Source organism: Papilio machaon, chromosome 10 (genome assembly GCF_912999745.1).
Source record: "Papilio machaon chromosome 10, ilPapMach1.1, whole genome shotgun sequence".
NCBI lineage: Eukaryota > Metazoa > Arthropoda > Insecta > Lepidoptera > Papilionidae > Papilio > Papilio machaon.
The window spans coordinates 2970434-2991818 of NC_059995.1; the positions used below are offsets into that span (position 1 = coordinate 2970434).

Sequence of the window (21385 nt, forward strand, 5' to 3'; positions counted from 1 at the left end):
GGCAAGGTTCCGAAGATACTGGCAGCGTTCCCCCTTTGAATGGCTAGATTAATTCAAAGTTGTTTTATAATTTAGTACCTACATTTTCAAGCCAACACCAATTTATCAAGTTAAGATAAGAATGTTCAGCTGATCGTTGTCAAATTTCTGATAAAGTATATCATTATTGTTCATTGTCAGTATTAATACAAGTTACCTATAGTAATGTTATGTGATTATTTATATAAATAAATTTTCGTAATATTTTAGTATTTTAAGATTTTTAACGTGATAAGTGTTATCAGGCAAGTGCTACTGGTGGTTGATAAAAAAAGTATAAGTTTGCACGTACATATTTCTAAACATTTGAATTGTTTCCAGATAAATTCTGAATGGAATAATCAAAAAATTTCTTGTGGAAAATGGATAGGATTCGACATCAGTATCAGTCATAGTCATTTACGTGTGTTTGTTTATTTCTGATGTTTTCTGAACTCTGAGTATTCAACACTGATCTCTATGGATTAGTAGGTCATTGCTTGGAAATTACAGCTTTTAATTTGTTCCGACTGAAACGTGCATGTTTGATGTTCAGGACAATAAATTATATCTCTATTATTAGTTCGTATCGTCACCACTGCTACCAACCGCACCTGTTAGCGCCAAAATTGCGAAATTGAAATCTATACTAAAGGATCACCTAAATGACTAATATAACCGTTAGCGTATTGTTGATCGTTGATTGTTATCCTATCGAATTTTTTGCAACCAAGTTTAATACGAGTAATTACACGTTTGGAAGTGTAACTGTCTCACCACCAACACGATATTGTGAGTTTGTTTTACAAGGGGATGATAAGTAAGAAAAAATGCACGAAGCTAGAGTTTAGAAAAATATTGAACTCAGTTACCATTGCACAACTAAAGTGTTGTTTTGCGTCCCCATTACACAAATAGGCCGACCATTATAGTTACATTGCTAAACCATAATTGTCAAATAATTTTAAATAAATTGAAATGATTTAATAAAATAACAACACAACATGGCTGACAAGTTATATTTTAGTCAATAATTTGATGAAATCTGGTAAAACTATTGAGACATCGCAGTAAAATTTGACGCTACGTTATTGTTGAGTGCCACAAATAATTTATAAATTAAATTCGTTGCGGTCAGAAATGTAGATACTAATTTCCCGAATCATAGACGTTTACACAGACGTTTTTATAGTGATAGACGACAGCAACAACCAAAGGTGGGCATTAACTCGTTAATCCGTTAATCGTTAATTAACGAAGTTAACATTTTCCTTAACGGATTAACTTTTAAGTTAAATTCAAAAAGTGTTAACGCTCTTGTTAACTTCCGTTAAATTCTACTTCCGTTAATTTAGTCCGTTAATTGTTACAATAGACACTTATTGACGTGTTGTCATTTTATTTAAATTATGCAACAGGCTACATTCGTAAGTTCGGCTATGTTCGGCCACCGTCGGCGAGTCGAATGGTGAACGAGAACGAGAGAGAACGAGAACGAGCGAGTGTGATGCATGTTATACAAATACAATACACCGAGCGGCCGGGATAGACGTGATCAAAAGAGTACCACAGAATCCTTGTTAGAAAATAGTGACGATTTAACCAAACTTACCTCTATCAAATATTGCGAAGTTTAGGCGCTAGACACCTTCAAAGTTTATTAATTATTTCACATTTACACAAATATCTCGAAAAGTCTTTATTACATTTTATTCACATTAAAACTGGTTTTCATTTATTTAACATCACTTTTTTTAGAACAAGACTTTGTTATAAAATCAACATAAGGTTCGAAAACACGAAAACTCTTAATACAATAATTGTTATACGTGAGACGCAAAATCTATTAAAAAAGATAAACTCTGCGTTGAATAGCAATCAAAATAATCGAGTGTGCATTACTCTTCAACGTCGTACCTAAAATACAACTAAACTTTGTTGCAGACAAAAATGTTTATTTTAATGTTGGAGTTTAAAGACAACAAAAAAAATAGTTTATGGTTCATTTGAAAAAGTGTACAATAGTAGGATTTTTTGTTATTGCGTAGATAAGAAACAAACAATGAAAAATAAATTTAAAAATTCGAGAGACGAAATGTGCACTCAATAAACATTCCTCAAAAACAAAAGGGATTTAGGTGTTTATTACCGTCGTTTGTTTTTTTGGAGCTTCTTCATATTCTATGAAAAATAATTTTAACAACAACAAAAATATGAACAAAGGATCAAATGGACAGCCGCACAAAGAATGCGATAACGAACTCAATGGATTTATGGCCCCAACCCTTCTAATGGTCGGGGATGCACGTGCGCTGCGCAAAGACAATAGCGAAGATAATTTGTTTGTTTACAAAAAAAAAGTATACGACAAAACGAGAAAGAATGAGGAAAAAGATAAAATAATTATATTAGTGAAATAATGTTAAAGTGTGTTATACCAAATTTAATATATGAAATGTCGCCACAAGTGACCTTTACAAAAAGACATCGATTTTTTTACGTATATCGAAAGTTTATTTTAAAATTAATCGAATGTCGTTGAAAATAATTCAAAACATATTCTTACTAATTAACTATAACGATTTTATAGGTGATAAGAAAGAGAGAAGACATCACCCACGATCGGTTGTTTTCGTTATGTCGTGTAACTTATGATCTATACACTGAGAGTAATTTAACTTGATTTAACATATAACAATAGATCGGACGATAGATCATTAGATGATAGAAGTTATCGAAGGCATCTCAGTTGTATAGTTTGATGTGTTGAGATGTATCACTGGATTGGTTATATAGTTTATTTATCAATGTTATAATAAGTTTCCTCTGATGTTAGATAGAAGTTTTATTACTAAATCTATATTAATAAATAAAAAGTACGTAAAAAATGATAAGTCTGTTCTTGGGCCCTTAGCTAAAATAAAATAAAAAAATATTACCAAATTATACATAAAATTAAATGTTCAGTTGTTGGAGTATGAGCAAATGAATATCCGGGTGCAAATAGTAACAGATAAATGTAAATACTGCACAAAAGTTTTGATTGTTTTCTTTTGAATATTGTCACACGTCTTACTGTTTAATAGAAAATTTATGTTGTTTAAATTTAGTTAGCTCTCTAATTCCGTGACGTCGGATTGTCGATAAAAAATTTGACTAAAAAAGTCAATTGTCCATCATTGTCAGTGTAGTATATAAGTGTGTGTAACTAGTGCATGCTATGTATTATTATGGTACAAGCATTAGTACATCGCTCCTATTGTCTAAATTATATTTTAGTATATTATATAACTAAACTATAGATAGGATTATTGAAAATAGCCTAAGTTCTATTAAAAGTCTCGACAAAATCGGCCCATACGATTCGGAGATTATTCATATGGCCATTTCCCGCTTGGGCCTTATACTCGTAATTTTTATTTATTTATTTATTTAAACTTTGTACATACACATATAATTTTGTGACATTAAATAAGAAATGAAGTGTTGTACTGGAGAGCTTAACTCTAAAAGAGTTCTCTTACAGCTAACCATTATATAGAGAGAGCCATTATATTTTTGTTTATAAACAATAATTAACTTTAACTGTTAACTTTAACTTGCGTTAAATTTTCGTAAATTAAACGCTTTAACGATTAACGAAGTTAAATTTTTATTTAACGAATTAACGATTAACGAAGTTAACTTTTTGATTAACTGTGCCCACCTATGGCAACAACATATGTTGCACGAATATACCGGCTCGCCCAGTGCAATACCACGACTACAGAGAAAACAGGCGTGCAATTCCCCGTTACGTCTGATGAGTATCCAGGTAGCCTAATTTAAGGAAGGAAGGGAATTAAAGGATAGAAAGTTGAAGTGGATTTGGAGAAGGATTTGATGGATGGAGGAATCGGCAGAGGAGGAGCCTTCGTCGGTTAAACGTAGGCAACGTATCTTTAATTGCGGGTGACTATGGGTAACGGTCGTTACGTTATTTTAGCGAACTGAGGTGACCGCTTGCTCATTTGCTACCTTGTAACATAAGAAAGAAGGGAACTTAAGTACATATTGCTTTGCCGTACCGTTGTGAGCTTTTAGACCCTAGAGAACTTGGCGTATTTTAAAATACGCGTATAAGATGTCATTTGACCTGAGGATTTCACTGTAATACATCGCGGATTTTCTTTGTAAAGAATTTAGAGCATAATTATATACCTCATTACAATGTATACTCTTGATTAAAAAAGTTGAAATTAGTAATCAATCTATTAATTACCATAGCTTAAAAGTACGAGAATCTGATCTATTAGGCTCGTTAATGTGTGTTTGTAAAATATTTTTAATTACGGTGTTTCATTAAAAATCATTAAAAATATTTGTTTAATACGTTGCTTATCCTCGTGCTGACATATAGGTATATTGCAGGCGATTGTTCCTGTGTAACTTCTTATAATTCGTGGTGAGCTAGTGTTTGTTAATCTAAGATTTGAACATCTTAGGTACCCTTGACTTTTCTATTTCGATTCTCTTATATGGTTCTTTGGACCAATAGATAAAAAATAGACCAATTTTCAAAACTTAATTTTGATTGTTTTTTGTTTTTGTCTAATTAATCTGTTATTGTTGCAGAGTAAGCGGTTGGGCGCGCACGCGCTGGCGGCGGCGGTGGCGCGGCGCGTGCGACATCAAGCGATCGCCGACACCAACGCCGACACCGACTCGGACGCCGACGCCGACCCGGAGTGCGCCGGCGAGCGCCGCGCTCAGTGCCGCTGCGCCGCGCCGCCGCACCGCTCGCATAATGCTCAACATGAAACTGAAGGAGCGGCTCGCGCTCGCGATCAGCGCCTTACTCGTACTCTTCACGCTAATGCTCGTGGTCGATATCCAGATGGACTATGGCATCTCCGGACACAGAGTCCCCCTGCACGGACGAGTCCGGGTAGGGGACGATCAGGATAAAGGAAGATCCGCGTATATAGAATTCAGAAAAAGATTCCTACAGAAAAGGTGAGCCGAGTTTATAGTGTTTTTGTGATTTATCTGTGAATAAATTTGTGGATTTACAAGGTATGTATTATTTATTATCTACAGTCTAAACAATTTTATCTAGTATTTTTCACACAATGTTCGTTGGCATTAGATTTAATTTAAAGAGATATCGGTTATAACCTTTGGCTTAGAACAATGTCGCTGTTATAAGTTATAAACATATGAGTATCACAAACAAAGATGATAGACGGTTGTCCGAAAGTAATTTAGAACAAGCACAATCTAATCATATTTAATCATTGGACCAAGCAACTAACGAATCTGAATTAATTTATTAAGGTTGAAGTCCTTTATCCTCAGATTTACGTATTAATTATACTCAATAATGGAAGTATGTCAGTGGAACATATTTTAGTAGTTGTTTACTTATCCTTTTAATATATTATTTGTATTTTTAGTTAGAGCTATGTTATCAGGCGACGTTATCACTATGTTTACTGCTATGACAACGTCTTAGTTGATAAGGCATGTTCTCTCTCGGCCATTATAAACAAGAAGTAATATATAAAAATAAATGCTATTTGAATCAAGTACATAATTTCACAAACACCAACGGAAGATTCAAACCCCATATAGTAACAAACTATGAAATTACTCAAAACACTCGTATAATGAAAAAGATTAGATGGTTACGTCTCTGAAAGATTTTTAGAACTGAAAATTGATTAAAATAATATATTTAATCTATTTCATTAGTCTTCATTTCTTTCCCATTGTTATATTTGGACACATGAATAATTACTGATTTGTGTGTGTTAAATGTATCTGCCCTGCACATAATTATACTTTCCTCTCATATACCGGATGACTGGTAGAGAATGCCTTTAGGCATTAAGTCCTCCTTGTACTTATAAAAGTGCTAAAGAATAAATAAATAAATAAATGTCTATATACGAAATGCGCGCCCATACTGAGTTACATAGAAATATCACAGAATGAACATTATTCTGTATGTACTATGTATTAACTTACTTCGTGTGAAAAATTTCTTAATTGAAAAAAAAAAACTATTATTTCCGTAAAAAAAGTGAATATAAACAAAATTGGCATTATCAATAAAGTCATTGCCTGAAACTTGCATTACGATGTTCTAGAAATTTTCTGACAATGATACAATAGTAGTGTAACAATGAGGTTAAAATCGTAGCTGGTCATATGTAATGTGTCATCAGTTCATGACAATAGCGCCCTTGTTAAAATTTATAACGACAATAGTACTGTCTTGTGTTAATTATTACGTTTGAAGTATTATGTGACCTTACATAATAAATAAAACGTTTATAAAGTACTAGCTTTTACCCGCGACTCCGTCCGCGCGGAATAAAAAATAGAAAACGGGGTAAAAATTATCCTATGTCCGTTTCCTGGTTCTAAGCTACCTGCCCACCAATTTTCAGTCAAATCAGTTCGACCGATCTTGAGTTATAAATAGTGTTACTAACACGACTTTCTTTTATATATATAGATTTTTATTATAAAAATAGTACATTGAAATTATAGAGACATGTTTATGTAACACCTCCTAAATATACCTAAACTAGTGTAAGGTGAATAAGCTAGATTTTTAAAGGTCACATACGTTATATTTTTACTACGTATTTACTTTGTACTACAGCTATTTGCTTCGAGACACCTGTACAAAATACTATTCTTATCTATTTCATTTCAAATAGAAAAGAGGTATGAAAATATGTCCATCTTGTTGTAATACATTTTAGTAATATTAGCGTAAGTTGTAGTTAATTTCATGTAAGTATTAAATTTCTAAATGAAGCTTTTATTACGGTTTATTATACAGATATTCAGAATGATAATATTGGCTATTTTTAGTCTATCCCTACTTATCAGCGGACTCCCCAACCATTATCATAAATTATCACATATCTTTCTCCCACATAACATTTTATTATCTGACCAAACAATATCTGAATAAACGTGTTAAGCATTTGCAAATATACTTGTATTTTTAAGCTGCTTCTACAAAGCTGCATCACAAAATAAAAATTGAGTAACAATTTCCAATTAAAAACGTTATAAACCCAGTTGGGATTTGTGCCCCAAAATTTGAATTATGAATCACTAGCTTTTACCCGCGACTCCGTCCGCGCGGAATAAAAAATAGAAAACGGGGTAAAAATTATCCTATGTCCGTTTCCTGGTTCTAAGGTATCTGCCCACCAATTTTCAGTCAAATCGATTCAGCCGTACTTCAGTTATAAATAGTGTAACTAACACGACTTCCTTTTATATATATAGATAGATTTTATGCCAATAAATCAACAGTTTAATTAATCATTAAGACGTAAGTGTATTAGACGTAAGTGTATTTTACACTGTATATTAGGTATCCAAATAAATAACCTACGAAGAACAAGACGTTATTAAGCATTATTATATAAGTCATTGATGTATTTCACCATCTAGAAAAAATCTTTACCTCTCATTACGTGTTTCTACTAATGTCGTTAGTCACGTCATTCATTTCTAAACAAATATTTGCCGCTCCTGGTATGATAACGTTCTAATGACACATTTCCGGTATTTACCTATTTAGGCAATGAATACTTCAACAAACGGTCAAGGTAAAACATTTCACCGTGAAATTCCATTGACGAAAACGTATCGTTATCTCGTTTTTTTACAGAAAATAAAAGGGTCAACAATTTGTTTCTATACAAGTTTTTCGACTGTGGGAACACAGTAAGGTTCGAGTCAACATTAAAGTTTAAATTCGAAGACGAAAAAAGTTTTTGGTCTTTGGAAGCTTGTAAATTTTTTCAGTTAGATAAATCATATATTACCAGGATATTTTATGTTGTAATGTGAACTTAGAAATCACCTCCACGGCACAACGTAAGGCAACTTGGAAACATCGAAAAAGAATATATTACTTCTCTAGGTTGTTGTACCAGTATTTTTTTTTATTACAAGGAATAAACAGAAAGATTTGTTGATTTCGCCATTGGAATTCCTTTTGTCTTTATAACATTGTACTGTGTGATTAATTTATGAAAAGTCGAGCTCAGTGGTCTACTATCCTTACAGTTTAATACATTTTAAGGGTTGATTTTTAGACGATGTGTATATTTTGTTATATTATTTTTGAGCTTCTAAGATGTTTTTTCAAGGAAATGTTACTATAAAAAATCTTAAGATGTTTTACAAGTTTATTAAGCAAAAATAACAAAATACTTCTACCGTTTTTAAAAGTTTTGCTAATAAAATGCTTTCGTTGTAGTGCCTAACGAGGATATATACATATTTATATTTAATTACTTAATAATGTTACTAATATTGTAAATGCGAATGTTTAGATGGATGGATAGATGTTTGTTAAAAGATATCTCCAGAACGGCTCGACGGATCTCGATAAAATTTGGCATAGATATAGAATATAATCTGGAAGAACACATAGACTACTTATTAAGTTTTTTTTAATTCCACACGAATGAAGTCGCGGGCAAAAGCTAGTTTGTAATAACTTTTATCTGATGCAATAATAAGAGAAACAAAAAACAATCAAAAGTGAAAACCATAAAGGATTACATTCTCGGAAACATTTTTTTAATAAAATTCGTACGTCAGGTTTTTTCATAAAAAAAGACTCCGATTTATTCCCGCAAATATAATTCGATTTTAATAAACTAAAAGCATTTTACGTCAGCACCTCAACTGTAATTATTCTTTTTCATTTACAAAATATTTGTTTATACATTATGGAGACAGCTTTTGTGTTGGAACAATACATTAATTAATTTGTCATGGAGTCGGCTGCGCAAACATATTAAACAAACGTAATATGAGTTTGGCACTTGACAATTTTGGAGCTAGGGAACAATACATGTATTCTAAGTGTCTCCTCTTTACAATGGCGCAGGCAAACAAAAATCTTAAGAATTATGTCCGCGTCAAGGACCCACGCTATTGTTTTTTCTGCAAATGAAATTCTCGTCGTTCGCGTTACTAAATTTGCAGTCACCGCGAGTAGGGAAAAATATTTTGTGACGGCTCCTTCCATACATTGATATGCAATGCATGCGCATTTGATTTCAGCCTAGGACGCAAATCCGGTCCGTTTTCAATGGAAAGTGTATCATCTGGATACATGCAATACATGAATGATGAGTTATCCGATACATTTTGATATTCTTTTATGGCTTCAATTGTGATTTGTTCACCTTGATATTTGTCAAGATAAAATCAACTCATTAGTGGCACCCCTGAATGTATGAAACGTCTGAACAGGGTTGCTACTTAACTAAGCTTTAAGTAAGTAATACAATTTTGAATAAAAGTGTTTGGAATTTATATTTAACATTTGGTAACTTAGCTGCATCTTTTAATAAAAAGATAGGATTCGCATAAACACAATTTTCTAGTTGTACATATAATTCTATATCATCATGTAGTTTATTGTTGAGCCACTACTTTATTTGAACAATCATTTTATTTTAATTGAAATATTTGAATGTAATTAACGTAATATGTATCACGCACGAATACTTTTTGGTATTTTGCAACTGTAATATGAAAACCTTTTGTTTGCTATATGAAAAGCATTGAATGCGTTCTGTTCCACGAATACACCTTTATCTATATAATAAAATAATTTATGTTCACTCAATATTTGTGAGTTGTTCAGTGGTTCTACGGAGGTTCCTCATTGTTCAATACTTCTGGAAGTTTCATTTATTCTGAGGAGGTATTGTAAGTAGCTTATTTGTGAAGAATCGATTTCCACTTACGTAACAATCTTGTCTATTTTGTACCTTATTATTAGACGAACAATTTATGTCGGGAAACCGTTACTACAGGAATAACTGATTGAAGTTTCAGTTAAGCTTATTAAGAGTTTTCAGTTTCATTGTAACGGGCGGTACTTGAAATTTGTGTTAAGAAATTTAAAAGATTAATATTTTCAAGTGATCTCATTATCGTAGTATTTTAAATATGATTAAGTGCACTCTGAATTTTCATTTTAATTTGAATTATTAGCAATTGACAAGGGTAGAATAATAATCCGATCAAGATACTACATCGAAGTACTACGAACGAGGAACTGTGAATGCGAAGGAAATAAATATGGATAGGAAATAAAGATCATTCCACTCATTCTATTATTCTCTCCTTACATTCAGATATAAAAGAATAATCCATTACTTATTTAAATGACTTTGTTCTAGTAATGGAAGCAACGGCTCACGAGAGTTTGAGCAGTCCGCACCGAGTGAGACCAGCGGCGGCGGTGAGGCAGAACCGCGCACTCCTGCGCCTCCAGTCGATCACTACGAAGACCTGGTTAAGATCATCAATTCCCAGCTCACAGGGCACAATGAGGACCACCCTGTGGTAGTGCCCCCCCACCATGACCTTAATGTCCTAAGGCCAGAGAACCCTACTATAGGCGAAATGGAGGATCTTGAACCGAGGTACTTTTACATCTTAACTACTCTAAGTTTATTTTTGTAATATAATTTTACATATTATTTTATTTTAGTTTTCTGATCATATCATATAAAAAAGGACCATATCTTATATTAGTGAAATTAAACTTCAACACGAACTGAATGATTATAAAACTTTGCCCAAGAAGATTAAGGTTGATTAAATTTTGACAGAAAAAGATTATGCTCAATTTTAAAGCACCATCGAAGTTAATTGTTTTAATAATTGAAAATCTCACTTCATTAAATTCTCATCATGGCTAATTACAAATTGTAAGCGTCAAATTATTTTAATAGTTAAAGGCGTACTCGGAAACCAGTTAAGTTAGTATTAATTAAAATTTTCGAACGAGAAACGGTGAGAAAAAGACGTCACAAGGATAATTTTCTAAAAGTTTTTGACGTCTGACATCCAAAAGTACAATTTATGTTGCACGGGGAGTCGACGAATTAAATTGTTACTTCGTTATTGCTGCAACTAAACTTTGAAAATATGAATATTACAGTCAGAAATATAAAATTTTGTTATGTTCATTCTTTTGTCGAAAACGTTCTAATTAAAAAGGATCACTAAATTTTATTATACAATCTTACTAATATTATAAATGCGAATGTTTAGATGGATGGATGTTTGAAGGTATCTCGATCATATTTGACAATCGATGTAGAAAATAATCTGGAAGAACACATAGGCTACTAGTTATGTTTTTTTGTTATTCCGCGCGGAAGGAGTAGCCAGCCACAGCTAGTCTAGTAATGAATATCTTAAATGGTTTTTTTTAATTTTTGATATGTAATAAGGTACAAAGGATTTAATCGTATCAAATTGTCAAGTTTTATCGTAAAGAAAATTAAAAAGAAATTATACTTACAGAAACAATGGTCACATCTGTAGGGAATAAAAATATATTTCAATCGAATGCTTTTATTTGATAACTGTAATAACAGACGGTTATAATGTTAGCAAAACGCGTTCTAAAAGCTAGAGCTCTTTCGCGGCAGCCCGACCGAGCTTTGAACTATGCATCAAAAGCAAACATACCTAGCTACAGGGCTTCACGTAATTTCCCCATAGTAAATATTAGACGTCTCACAGGATCGTCGTCTAATAAAAAAATATAAAGCTATATGTACTTATATCGTTCGTAACACAATGAACCGTAAAGAAAATCATATTATATTTCTTTAACAAGCTGGTTGTATATATAACAGATACGGCGACCTTTTTTTATCCTGTAAAACAAATTTTACAAGCTCAAGCAGAAAATCTTATTTAAAATCCTGTTAGGGGCCGCGACGAGATAGGGGCGGGCCTTTTGACAATAAAACTAAATGGAATGAATGCATGACGGCTTCCTCAAACGCCGCTTATGATATGACGGCCCGCCTTATGGCTGAAATTCCTATATCGTATGGAAAGGTTTACAAACGTATATAAATTTTCGCTTAAATTACGCTATCCGAAAAAAGGATTTTCTTTGTACTATTTTAACCTTAAAAACATGTAACACTAATATTTTTGACATTAGCAATTAATTTCTTAATATCTCAGATACCATTGTAAAACTTGTACATTTCTTGAAAAAAAAAACGAAATTTGTTTTATATTTAAAACATAAAACAACACCTGTTTATTATAAAAAAAAGGAAATTATAATATTTCTGGTAAGTCACGAGGTCACGAGGTCAGTGCGCGTTTATGTCTAATACTGAGGCGATTTCAATATCTTTTTTAAGAGAGATTAAAAATGTTTTTCATTATATCAATAGTACCATATCACTGAAAAAGTTTTATTTTCAAAGTAAATGCTTCTTATCATGACCTAATGTTGGATTAAAACTTGCAAAAAAAACACAAAAAATGCGAATGATAAATGCAATGTTTGTTAGTAAATAAACATTTGACCGACAATAGTCACTTATCTAAAACAATTCTTAGTCTTTCTTTTTTTAATACTGAATGTTAAAGTAAAATTCATTTTTTGTCGAGTTAGACAATCAGAAAAATTATTCATTGTAATATTCTAAATAAAAATTCATTGAAATCAAAATCAAAGTCGCCGGGCGGGCTCTAGGCTACATTTGGTGTGTTTCGTTAATTTGATATGTTTAATGTCCAAATGTGGTGCGATCCGGCTTTCCGAATTCCCATTTCACTGGGCCGCATATCACACCGAAAGAGAGTCGATTAATTTTCTAGTAGGTGCCGGCATCATTTCTAAATGCAGGTTATAGGAGCATCGAACAAATCGAGGACGCTACAATCGCTCTTTAGTATTCAACGGCGACCTTCGCGACTAGATTATTCTCATCACGTCCACTCATGTGTTCCACGCAGCCAAAACCAACAAGACGCCAAGAAAATCTTCCATGCAAATCTCGACATTAACGATGAGGTTTAGCGTGTGTGCGGAAATTTTTAAAGCGAATTTTGGATAGTACACGTTGAATTATGCATTTGATGGCTGGTTTTGATCATTTTCTATCCTTGTAAAATATCTCTAGTATCGTTGTCATTTTGAAAACAAAACACAAGTGTTCGTGATAAATAAACATGCATTTCTACAGTTTAAAGTTACAAAACTTCAATTTTACAAAAATTTAATTTTGTTGTAAACCCAATACAATTTGTTTCCTTTTGAAGAAAACGACCTTGTTATACATTTTTAGCTGCTGTAATAATGGTAGTAGTTCTTAATAGGAGGCTATAGTTTCCGCAAATCCATGACTAGGGCGTATTTTGCAACAGAAGACAATGGTCCAAAACTATCTCTATAAATCGTTAAAATTACAGTAAAAATTTAGTTTTTTTAATTACAATTTAAGTGGATAAAATGAATGGGAAGAATGACTAATAGCTTAAGTCACATTTAGCTAACAGTAATAGAATATTTCTATTCCAGTGTGAACGCGTCCAACTTGGAGAAGTTCCAGCTGCGGATAGCCCAGCACGAGCTGTACGAGGACGGGGAGGCGCTCGTCGATGCCGTGCTCAAGGACATGGCCACGTTGCCCATACTGCACGCAGGTTCATAAACTTATCATTTATTTTATTAAACTTATCATTAAATAATGAAATAACTATTAATAATTAATATGAACAAAACGAAATATCCGATTGACTATACCTCTGCAACATAACGGTATATTATACGAATTGAATCGAATGAAATCTCACACTTTAAACTCTTTAAAGCCGTTTAGGCTACAAGAGGTCACAATGGTATGGACATACTATCTTCCTGTCAAAAAATCTTGTTAGTTGACCAATTTTAATCGTCAGAAAATTAACTATGGGGCCGTTAAGACGGACGCATAATTTAAACCAATATATTAGAAAGTTGATGTAATAACTATAGCTTGGGATTGATCATCCGCAATTGCAGACATCACCTGGACCAATATGGGAGTCACTGCATCAACATATCGTGTTGTAAAGCTTAAGCAGTCTGCGATATGTATATTAAATGAAGTCGGTCGGTGTCGGTCTTGTAATCAGTTGCGGGTTAGCGGTCCGTTGGACAATGGTGCCACAACAATCTCGCCCTTTACTTCCAAATTGGATTTAAATATTTAAATTACCTAAATGGATTTCATTGTAGGTCCGAATTTGGTCTTCCCTTTAATAATTTATATGTGAAAAAATCAGTTATCGATTTATTAGATAATTAATTATTTAGATTTGATTGATGTGGTAATCCGTTAATCATTAACTATTAAAATTTCACTCCTCCAACTCCAACACATTTCAACTCATGACTTCATTTCAACTTACAGTTAAGATTTTTTCGAATAATAATAAACATTACTATTTTTCTTACAGAACAAAAAGAAGGTGGGACACAGCTGAAGTTGATCATAGACTATCCAAACGGTATACAAGCCCTCTTTAAACCAATGAGGTGAGATAACATAAGATTATTTTGTCATTGCTTTAAAAAAACAAAAATTAAATAATTAATACTCTCGCGTTTTTTGCTAAATGCCTAACTATTTGAATAAATTAATTTCATTATGTATAATATATCAAGTTTCCATTGAATTTAATTCTATCAAGTTTTCCCCTTAGAATATTTTTCTAAGTACGGCTAAGTGAAATGTTGATAGTTGACTGTCTCCTAAGACTCCCCTCAAAAGTTGAACTTATCACAGTTTGCGTGTCACAAGTATGTGTCTGCTTTACTACACGTAGTTTGGTTAAGTTGGGAGAGAGGTGTTTCGTGTGCTAACATGGACTTCTTGTGGAAACTTTCCTCTCCACTAAGTCGAGTGTTGTGCGTTGCCATTCAATAAACTTCTAGAATGTTCTATAGGCTTAACGGCACTTGGACGAGTAATCGTAGTGAGTGCTAAGTTCTTTTGTACAATCTTATGTTGAACTTTTCGTTCGACAAAGTAATACAACATGATATTTTATTTCATGTGGGATTTAAATAAAAATTGATGCAAATTACAATTTTTAAGGTTAATTTTAACGAATAATAGTTTTTGGTACATTTAAATGTATTAACTACACTATATAAACTACAACCTTTTGTTTAATATAAAAAAAAAATATTGTTTTACTTGAGGTATCCACAAAATGGATTGTAGGAAAGGTATGAGACATATAAACCCATCCCTATATCCGGAGCCTTCTCCTGGGGCCGATAAATAAAGCGCCACTCGATACCAACCCTTGCCCCAACGGTCTCCGTGATCGCTTTATCTTTCGCAAATTAACTTTATGTTAACTTAGCAATAACTTGTCGTGCTTGAGATAACTTGAGACTTCTGTTCTATTCTAGTAAACTAATACAGACACAGAAATTAATTAATCTATACTAAAATAGCATAGGTTATTAATTAACTTATAAATAATTCATTTAAATGTCTTCAGTTTACTGTTGTTGTGCTTCTGTTTCTACTGTATAGGTAAATACATTCGTATAAAACATAATGTCCATATTATTCTCATCGGAAATAGCGATAGCAGTACGTCTATGAACATGTATAACATCAAATCTAGGGTTATAGTACGACTATATAAAGACGTTTTTTTTTGTGAAAATATATATTTTTTTTAATAATCGCATCTCCTATCTAGATAAGAAGATTCAGAGTAATTATTCATCAAAATATTTAAGTGTTATGATAAGGAGATATCAACATTGAAACGTCAACAATGAAATTTAATTCCCAGTAGGTATCAATGACGAAAATTGAAACCGAACGAAATAAATCCATAAAGAGGAATATCAAATATCCTCTCGGAGAGCGGGAGACCTCTGTCCTTTAAAATAAAATTTATTATACGGGATGACATCACGGGTTCCTTCACTTAAGTGCCGGTGTTATATTTCGGCAGGCTGTATTGCTCCCATCCTTGTAAATGTATGCTATTGTATGCTGTATACTACTATAGATACTATGTATCTATTTTGTAGTAGTCATACGTAAACGAAAACTTATTAATTAAGAAAAATGTGCATATATGTTTATACTTATTATAACTCGATTTTAAAGTTGTGTTATGTTTCCAAATATATAAAAAAATGACATTGTAAATGATTGTCAAGTTTATTTCATCAATCAAAACAGAAATCTTACTAGTATTATAAATGCGTATGTTTGGATGGAAGAATGGATGTAAGTTTTTTTAAAGGTATCTCCAGAACGGCTCAACGGATCTCGATGAAATTTGCCATAGATATAGATCATAGTCTGGACGAACACATAGACTATTTATTACTTTTTTAATTCCGCGCGGACGGAGTCGCGGGTAAAAGCTAGTCATATATAATATTGTACTTTATTTCTTAATAAAGTGTTATAGCTTTACATATGTTTACTAATTATATAATGACTCCCATTACATCACATCAAGTGCGCTTCCTAAGAGATCGGCGATAACCGCTGGTTCATCGTAAGATCTGAAGATGTTGATTTTCCAGTGCAGTTACGCTGTACCGTGCTTTATCTAACATCGTGTAGCCTACGTTTATGACTTTCTCAAGTGATTAATGTGATTATTATACGTTGAAAAACTATGTAATATCAAAATGAGTTGACAACCCTACCGAGAAAGGTCAAAGACCCTAAATCATCTTTTGTTTTATATATACTGCATAGAGTTGTTTGTAATTAGACAGTAGGTTTCTCGTTCTAATTCTACACTAAGGTTCTCTGTTAAAGGACTCTGGGTTTGGCTGTTAGAAATTTGTATAGTAAAATTATGTTTTTTGGATGGCTTATTATGTATATTGTTATATAGTATTAAATTATTATGATTTTGTTTGTTCGCAGGTTCGCCCGAGACGTCCAGACTCTACCGAATCATTTCTACTTTTCTGATTACGAGCGACATAACGCGGAGATTGCGGCGTTCCATTTGGACAGGTTAGTGGATATAAAGGGTTTATAAATGTTTATGCTAGAAATTTATGATAAAAACTAGGGATAGAATAATTTTATAAATTTATTTTAAGAATAAATAAACTTATTCGCTGTTTAAAATTAAATCTGTTAAGTTAATGCATTAATTAAGTCGTGATAATTTTTTTAAATAGGCTCTGGTAATTAACTTATTCAAAGTTATAAAATGTCCCATTAAACACTTATTAATTAGTGAAGGTTCTGGTTACTGGGAGAGATAAACAAAATTTTAAGAAATCCTTAAAATGTTGACATTTAAAGAAAATCTTTAAAAATTATTCTAGGAATTGCGACTTCATTCCAAAAGCTTATAGGAATTCGAACTCTTCACCTCAAAGGTCGTAAGTTGCGCTCAGACGACAAAATCTGTATTTAAATATTATAATTTGAAAAACAACAAATATTTTATTAAACATCAACCTAAACAATAATTAATTTAAGTAAAATATACATCTAACATCTAAAGTTGTTAGTCAATATTTAGTTATACCTAACGATACATCGTTTAAATTTAATTGCATTAAGATATCGAGTACGCTCTAAGAAAATGAATTGCTCGAAGATAAATTCACGCAGGCATTTCTGATTTATACATCAATATCCGGAACGTGACGCAATATTAAAAAGGTTTAGAGGTGTCTTATTAGATTCGGAAATTTAAATAATAATATAAATTTCAAGGAAGCGGTGACTGCAGTACTAAGAAAGACACCAATAGACAAAATTGGTTTAACAGGGGTAGATACCAGCAACAACAATATTTGTTAAATTAATGAGCCGTTCGACCGATGAAACACCACGACCACAAAGAATAAAGACGTTAATAAAGAAGTAGAAGCAATACCGCGTTTCGTCGGAAGATTGTGCTTGCCGGAGGACTAATTTAAGTTCCCTTTCCCTTCCCAATATTTTCTTATAAAGAAAGAATGGGCAGGGCAAGTGGATTTGATTGACGAGGGGGAAATATTTTGTATCTGTAGGAAACGCATTTGGAATTGCGAACGTCGGAGCAGCGGTCGCTTCGCTATTTCGGCAGATTCAAGTGGCCGCTTGCTTCGTTGCCACCTTATAACATAAAAAAGTGGTCTGGTTTATAAGTGCCTTAGTAATAATTAGTTCACACAGTAAATAGAAACATATGACCATCAAAATTGGAACCGAAAGATGCAATGCCTTATTTTGCAATGAAGACATCTGGTAACTACTGTTTATTTCTTTATCTAGGATACTAGGGTTCCGTCGCGCAATGCCAGTCATAGGTCGAGTTCTAAACATGACAACAGAGATCTATGACGTCACCGAGGGCGACATCTTGCGAACGTTTTTCGTGTCGCCGGCGAACAATTTCTGCTTCCACGGCAAGTGCTCGTATTACTGCGATACTGGGCATGCGATTTGCGGCAACCCTGACATGTTAGAGGGGAGTTTCGCTGCCTTCTTACCGTCTCCAGATTTAGCTGAACGAAAGGTGAGTATACATTACGGCAAATCTCCACTGTCGCATTGCTTATGTTACAATAATATTGCCACCCCAATCTCATTCTCTTTAAGGAAAAACGCAGATAACTGTGTTCGTGTTACACCATTTGAATTTACGTCAATACAATTTAGTATACTTATAGTTTGTTTTAAACGAAAACAGCGGCACTTTTTTCCTTGCTTATTAATAATTATTTTCACGTATTATTCTTATTATTTAACTATAGGTATGGCGACATCCATGGAGGAGATCGTACCACAAGAGACGAAAAGCTCAATGGGAACTACAGTCTGACTATTGTGATACGGTAAGCATTAAAATATTTTTGTTTACTCTGGCATCATTATAACGACCAGTACTAATTCTAAGAATTACAAATGATATCCTAAGGCGCTGATAACAAATTTCTAAGTATACCTTAGTATGCGTTTCGCTATAATTTGACGACAGGAAAAAACACACTCGTAAATAATAATCAAATTACAATCACATTTTGTTTGTTATTACAATAAGCTATTTTCCAAAACTTTGCGGAAGTATCAACATCTTTTTATCGTAATTTCAAATAAGTAAAAAAATATATAACTATGGCTACATTACATTTTTTGTGTGGAATTAATACACTTTTTGTCAGAATTGTTACATTAATAACATATAGACAGAAATTGTATGTTTGTCTCTCCAGGTCCGCAGTACGCCACCCTACGACTCGGGTCGACGTTTACTTGATCTGATGGACATGTCAATCTTTGACTTCTTAACCGGCAACATGGACAGACATCACTACGAAACATTCAAGTAAGTAAGAATGTAATATAAAACAATCAAATATACATAACTTACATTCTTCGCAAGTCATTAAAAAAGTTTACATCAATTATATTAGTTTGAAATAGAAAAGTATGTGTGTAAGCAAAATTAGCAATTTACAATATCTGTTCAATATTAAGTAGATAATTTATAAATCTTTGAAGTGGTAGATATAATTTAAATTCTCTATAATTTTGTTTACGTTAATTCCAGCTTTGAATAACAAACTCTACAAGTCAAAGGTTGCTCTGCTCAGATATCACTTCAATCTTAATACAAATTATAAATGAGGTCTATCTAAAATAGTACATGAAACATTATTTTGTATCAGTAATAACACACATTAATCTGAATTAGAACAGAAAAATTAATAGGACTTTTAGACTTATTTTGTGTTTACCGATCCATCGGCCCAATGGCATTGTTTCCCAATGATCCAATGGGAAAAAATCACATTGGGCCTATCGATCGTTAGCCAATCGGCCCAATGGTAACCTCCGACTTATTGGGTGTTAAAAGTTTAAAAGTAAAGATTTTACATTATCATTTCTAACATCTAGTTCAAATTACTGAATTATGTCTTAAATCTGAAGAGTGCTACTAATTTTTAACTTGTTTGTGTTATCAGGATGTTCGGTAACGACACATTCACGTTGCACCTGGACCAGGGCCGCGCATTCGGGAAGGCGTTTCACGACGAGCTCAGCATCCTGGCGCCGCTACTGCAATGCTGCATCGTACGGCACACCACGCTCGCTGCACTGCTCAAGTGAGTCATAATCCAACGACCCAAGATGAACAATTTTACTTTCAACATGCTATATTATTGATGCAAAACACCTATTATCGTCTACAGCATTATTGTCATCTCCGTGTCCTTTTCTGTCAAAAGGTTTGCGACCCAGGTTTAAGCACCCACCCGCCTAAATTCGTATTTGCAGTCTAGGCCAAAAAATGACCATTTTTCGTGATGACTACATGCATGATGCTCTCTTCACGATCTAACTCGATCCCACCGTTTGCGTTTTACTGAGCTGCTTGCTATTTTACATTTCTAAAATAATAAAAATAATGAATGAGTTTATTTCAATTATTTAAATTATAAAAGTCCATCTTGCCTTTGCAGGTTTCACAATGGAGATCCACTTTCGAAAGTTCTCCGCGAGTCAATGAACGCAGACCCTGTCTCTCCTATTCTATGGGAGCCGCACCTCGCGGCAGTCGACAGGAGAATCGGGCTTATATTAGATGCAATCAGAAAATGTATCGAAAAATCCGAAAACCCTTTACAGGATGAAGTGAACGATTTTGTATGACAAGTGCCACTAGTGTGTCGGACTATGTGTATAGAAACTCTTACAAAATGTCACTTAAAGTGATTATAAAATGTGATATGTGGTACTATTGTGGTAAATAATGGTCAGTGACAATGACTGATGACTGTGAAGGACTTACTAGTCGGACTCTCTCGTGTATTGTGACTTAAGATAATCCTAGTACGTAAGTGAATTTGTAATCAATGCAAATATTGACTTATAGTCTTTGGTCCTAAAAGACTACTTGTTAGGGTTAAAGTTTTAGTGCCAAAGATTGTCCAAATGATTACGTGAGATGTTCAGCATAATTTTATTACCATTCCATTTGAAGCGTTTTTTAAATAAGCCATTTTAATCATGCCAAATATAGAGAAAGAAATTTATATTTACGATACTTTTTGTACAAATTGACAATTTCTAAATTGAATTAGGTATAATCAGTATTGGAGGACTGAGAATTAGGATATGTCCTATTTTTATTATATACATACATAAGTCTGATGAGGCGAACGTACGAATATAGGAAGTGCAAACACATCTGTACATAATTTTTGTGAAATGCAATTATTTTAAGATCTTATTTTAATTTATAATCATTTTAAATTCTCACATAATTGTAGGCACATTTCATCAGCTGTTAGTACAATGTAATTTATGGTTGTGAACCAATTTAGTAATCAGATTACGACAATTATTCAAAATTGTTCTTTAAAATTGGATTATTTTCATTGTGATACATTCTAAAAGTATTTTAGTGTTGTGCAAGTTGTTATTTGGCTGTTAAAATGTGTCTATTATTTTTGTGAAATTTCTAATAGTTTAATTTTTGTTGTGAAGTTTGTTACCGTTGTAGCTCAAAGCTCAAG

At 33.0% G+C, this 21385-nt stretch overlaps 1 protein-coding gene across 1 annotated transcript; it reads left to right on the forward strand.

Moving 5' to 3' along the window:
* Positions 1-4633: 4633 nt before the first annotated feature.
* On the forward strand, positions 4634-21169 carry LOC106717553 (extracellular serine/threonine protein CG31145). The gene is made up of 10 exons (XM_014511434.2): positions 4634-5013; positions 10239-10484; positions 13403-13527; positions 14323-14401; positions 16785-16877; positions 18138-18381; positions 18620-18700; positions 19079-19191; positions 19832-19972; positions 20330-21169. The coding sequence occupies exons 1-10, from the start codon at positions 4805-4807 to the stop codon at positions 20517-20519; spliced, it is 1521 nt and encodes a 506-aa protein (XP_014366920.2). The 5' UTR covers positions 4634-4804; the 3' UTR covers positions 20520-21169.
* Positions 21170-21385: the final 216 nt, after the last annotated feature.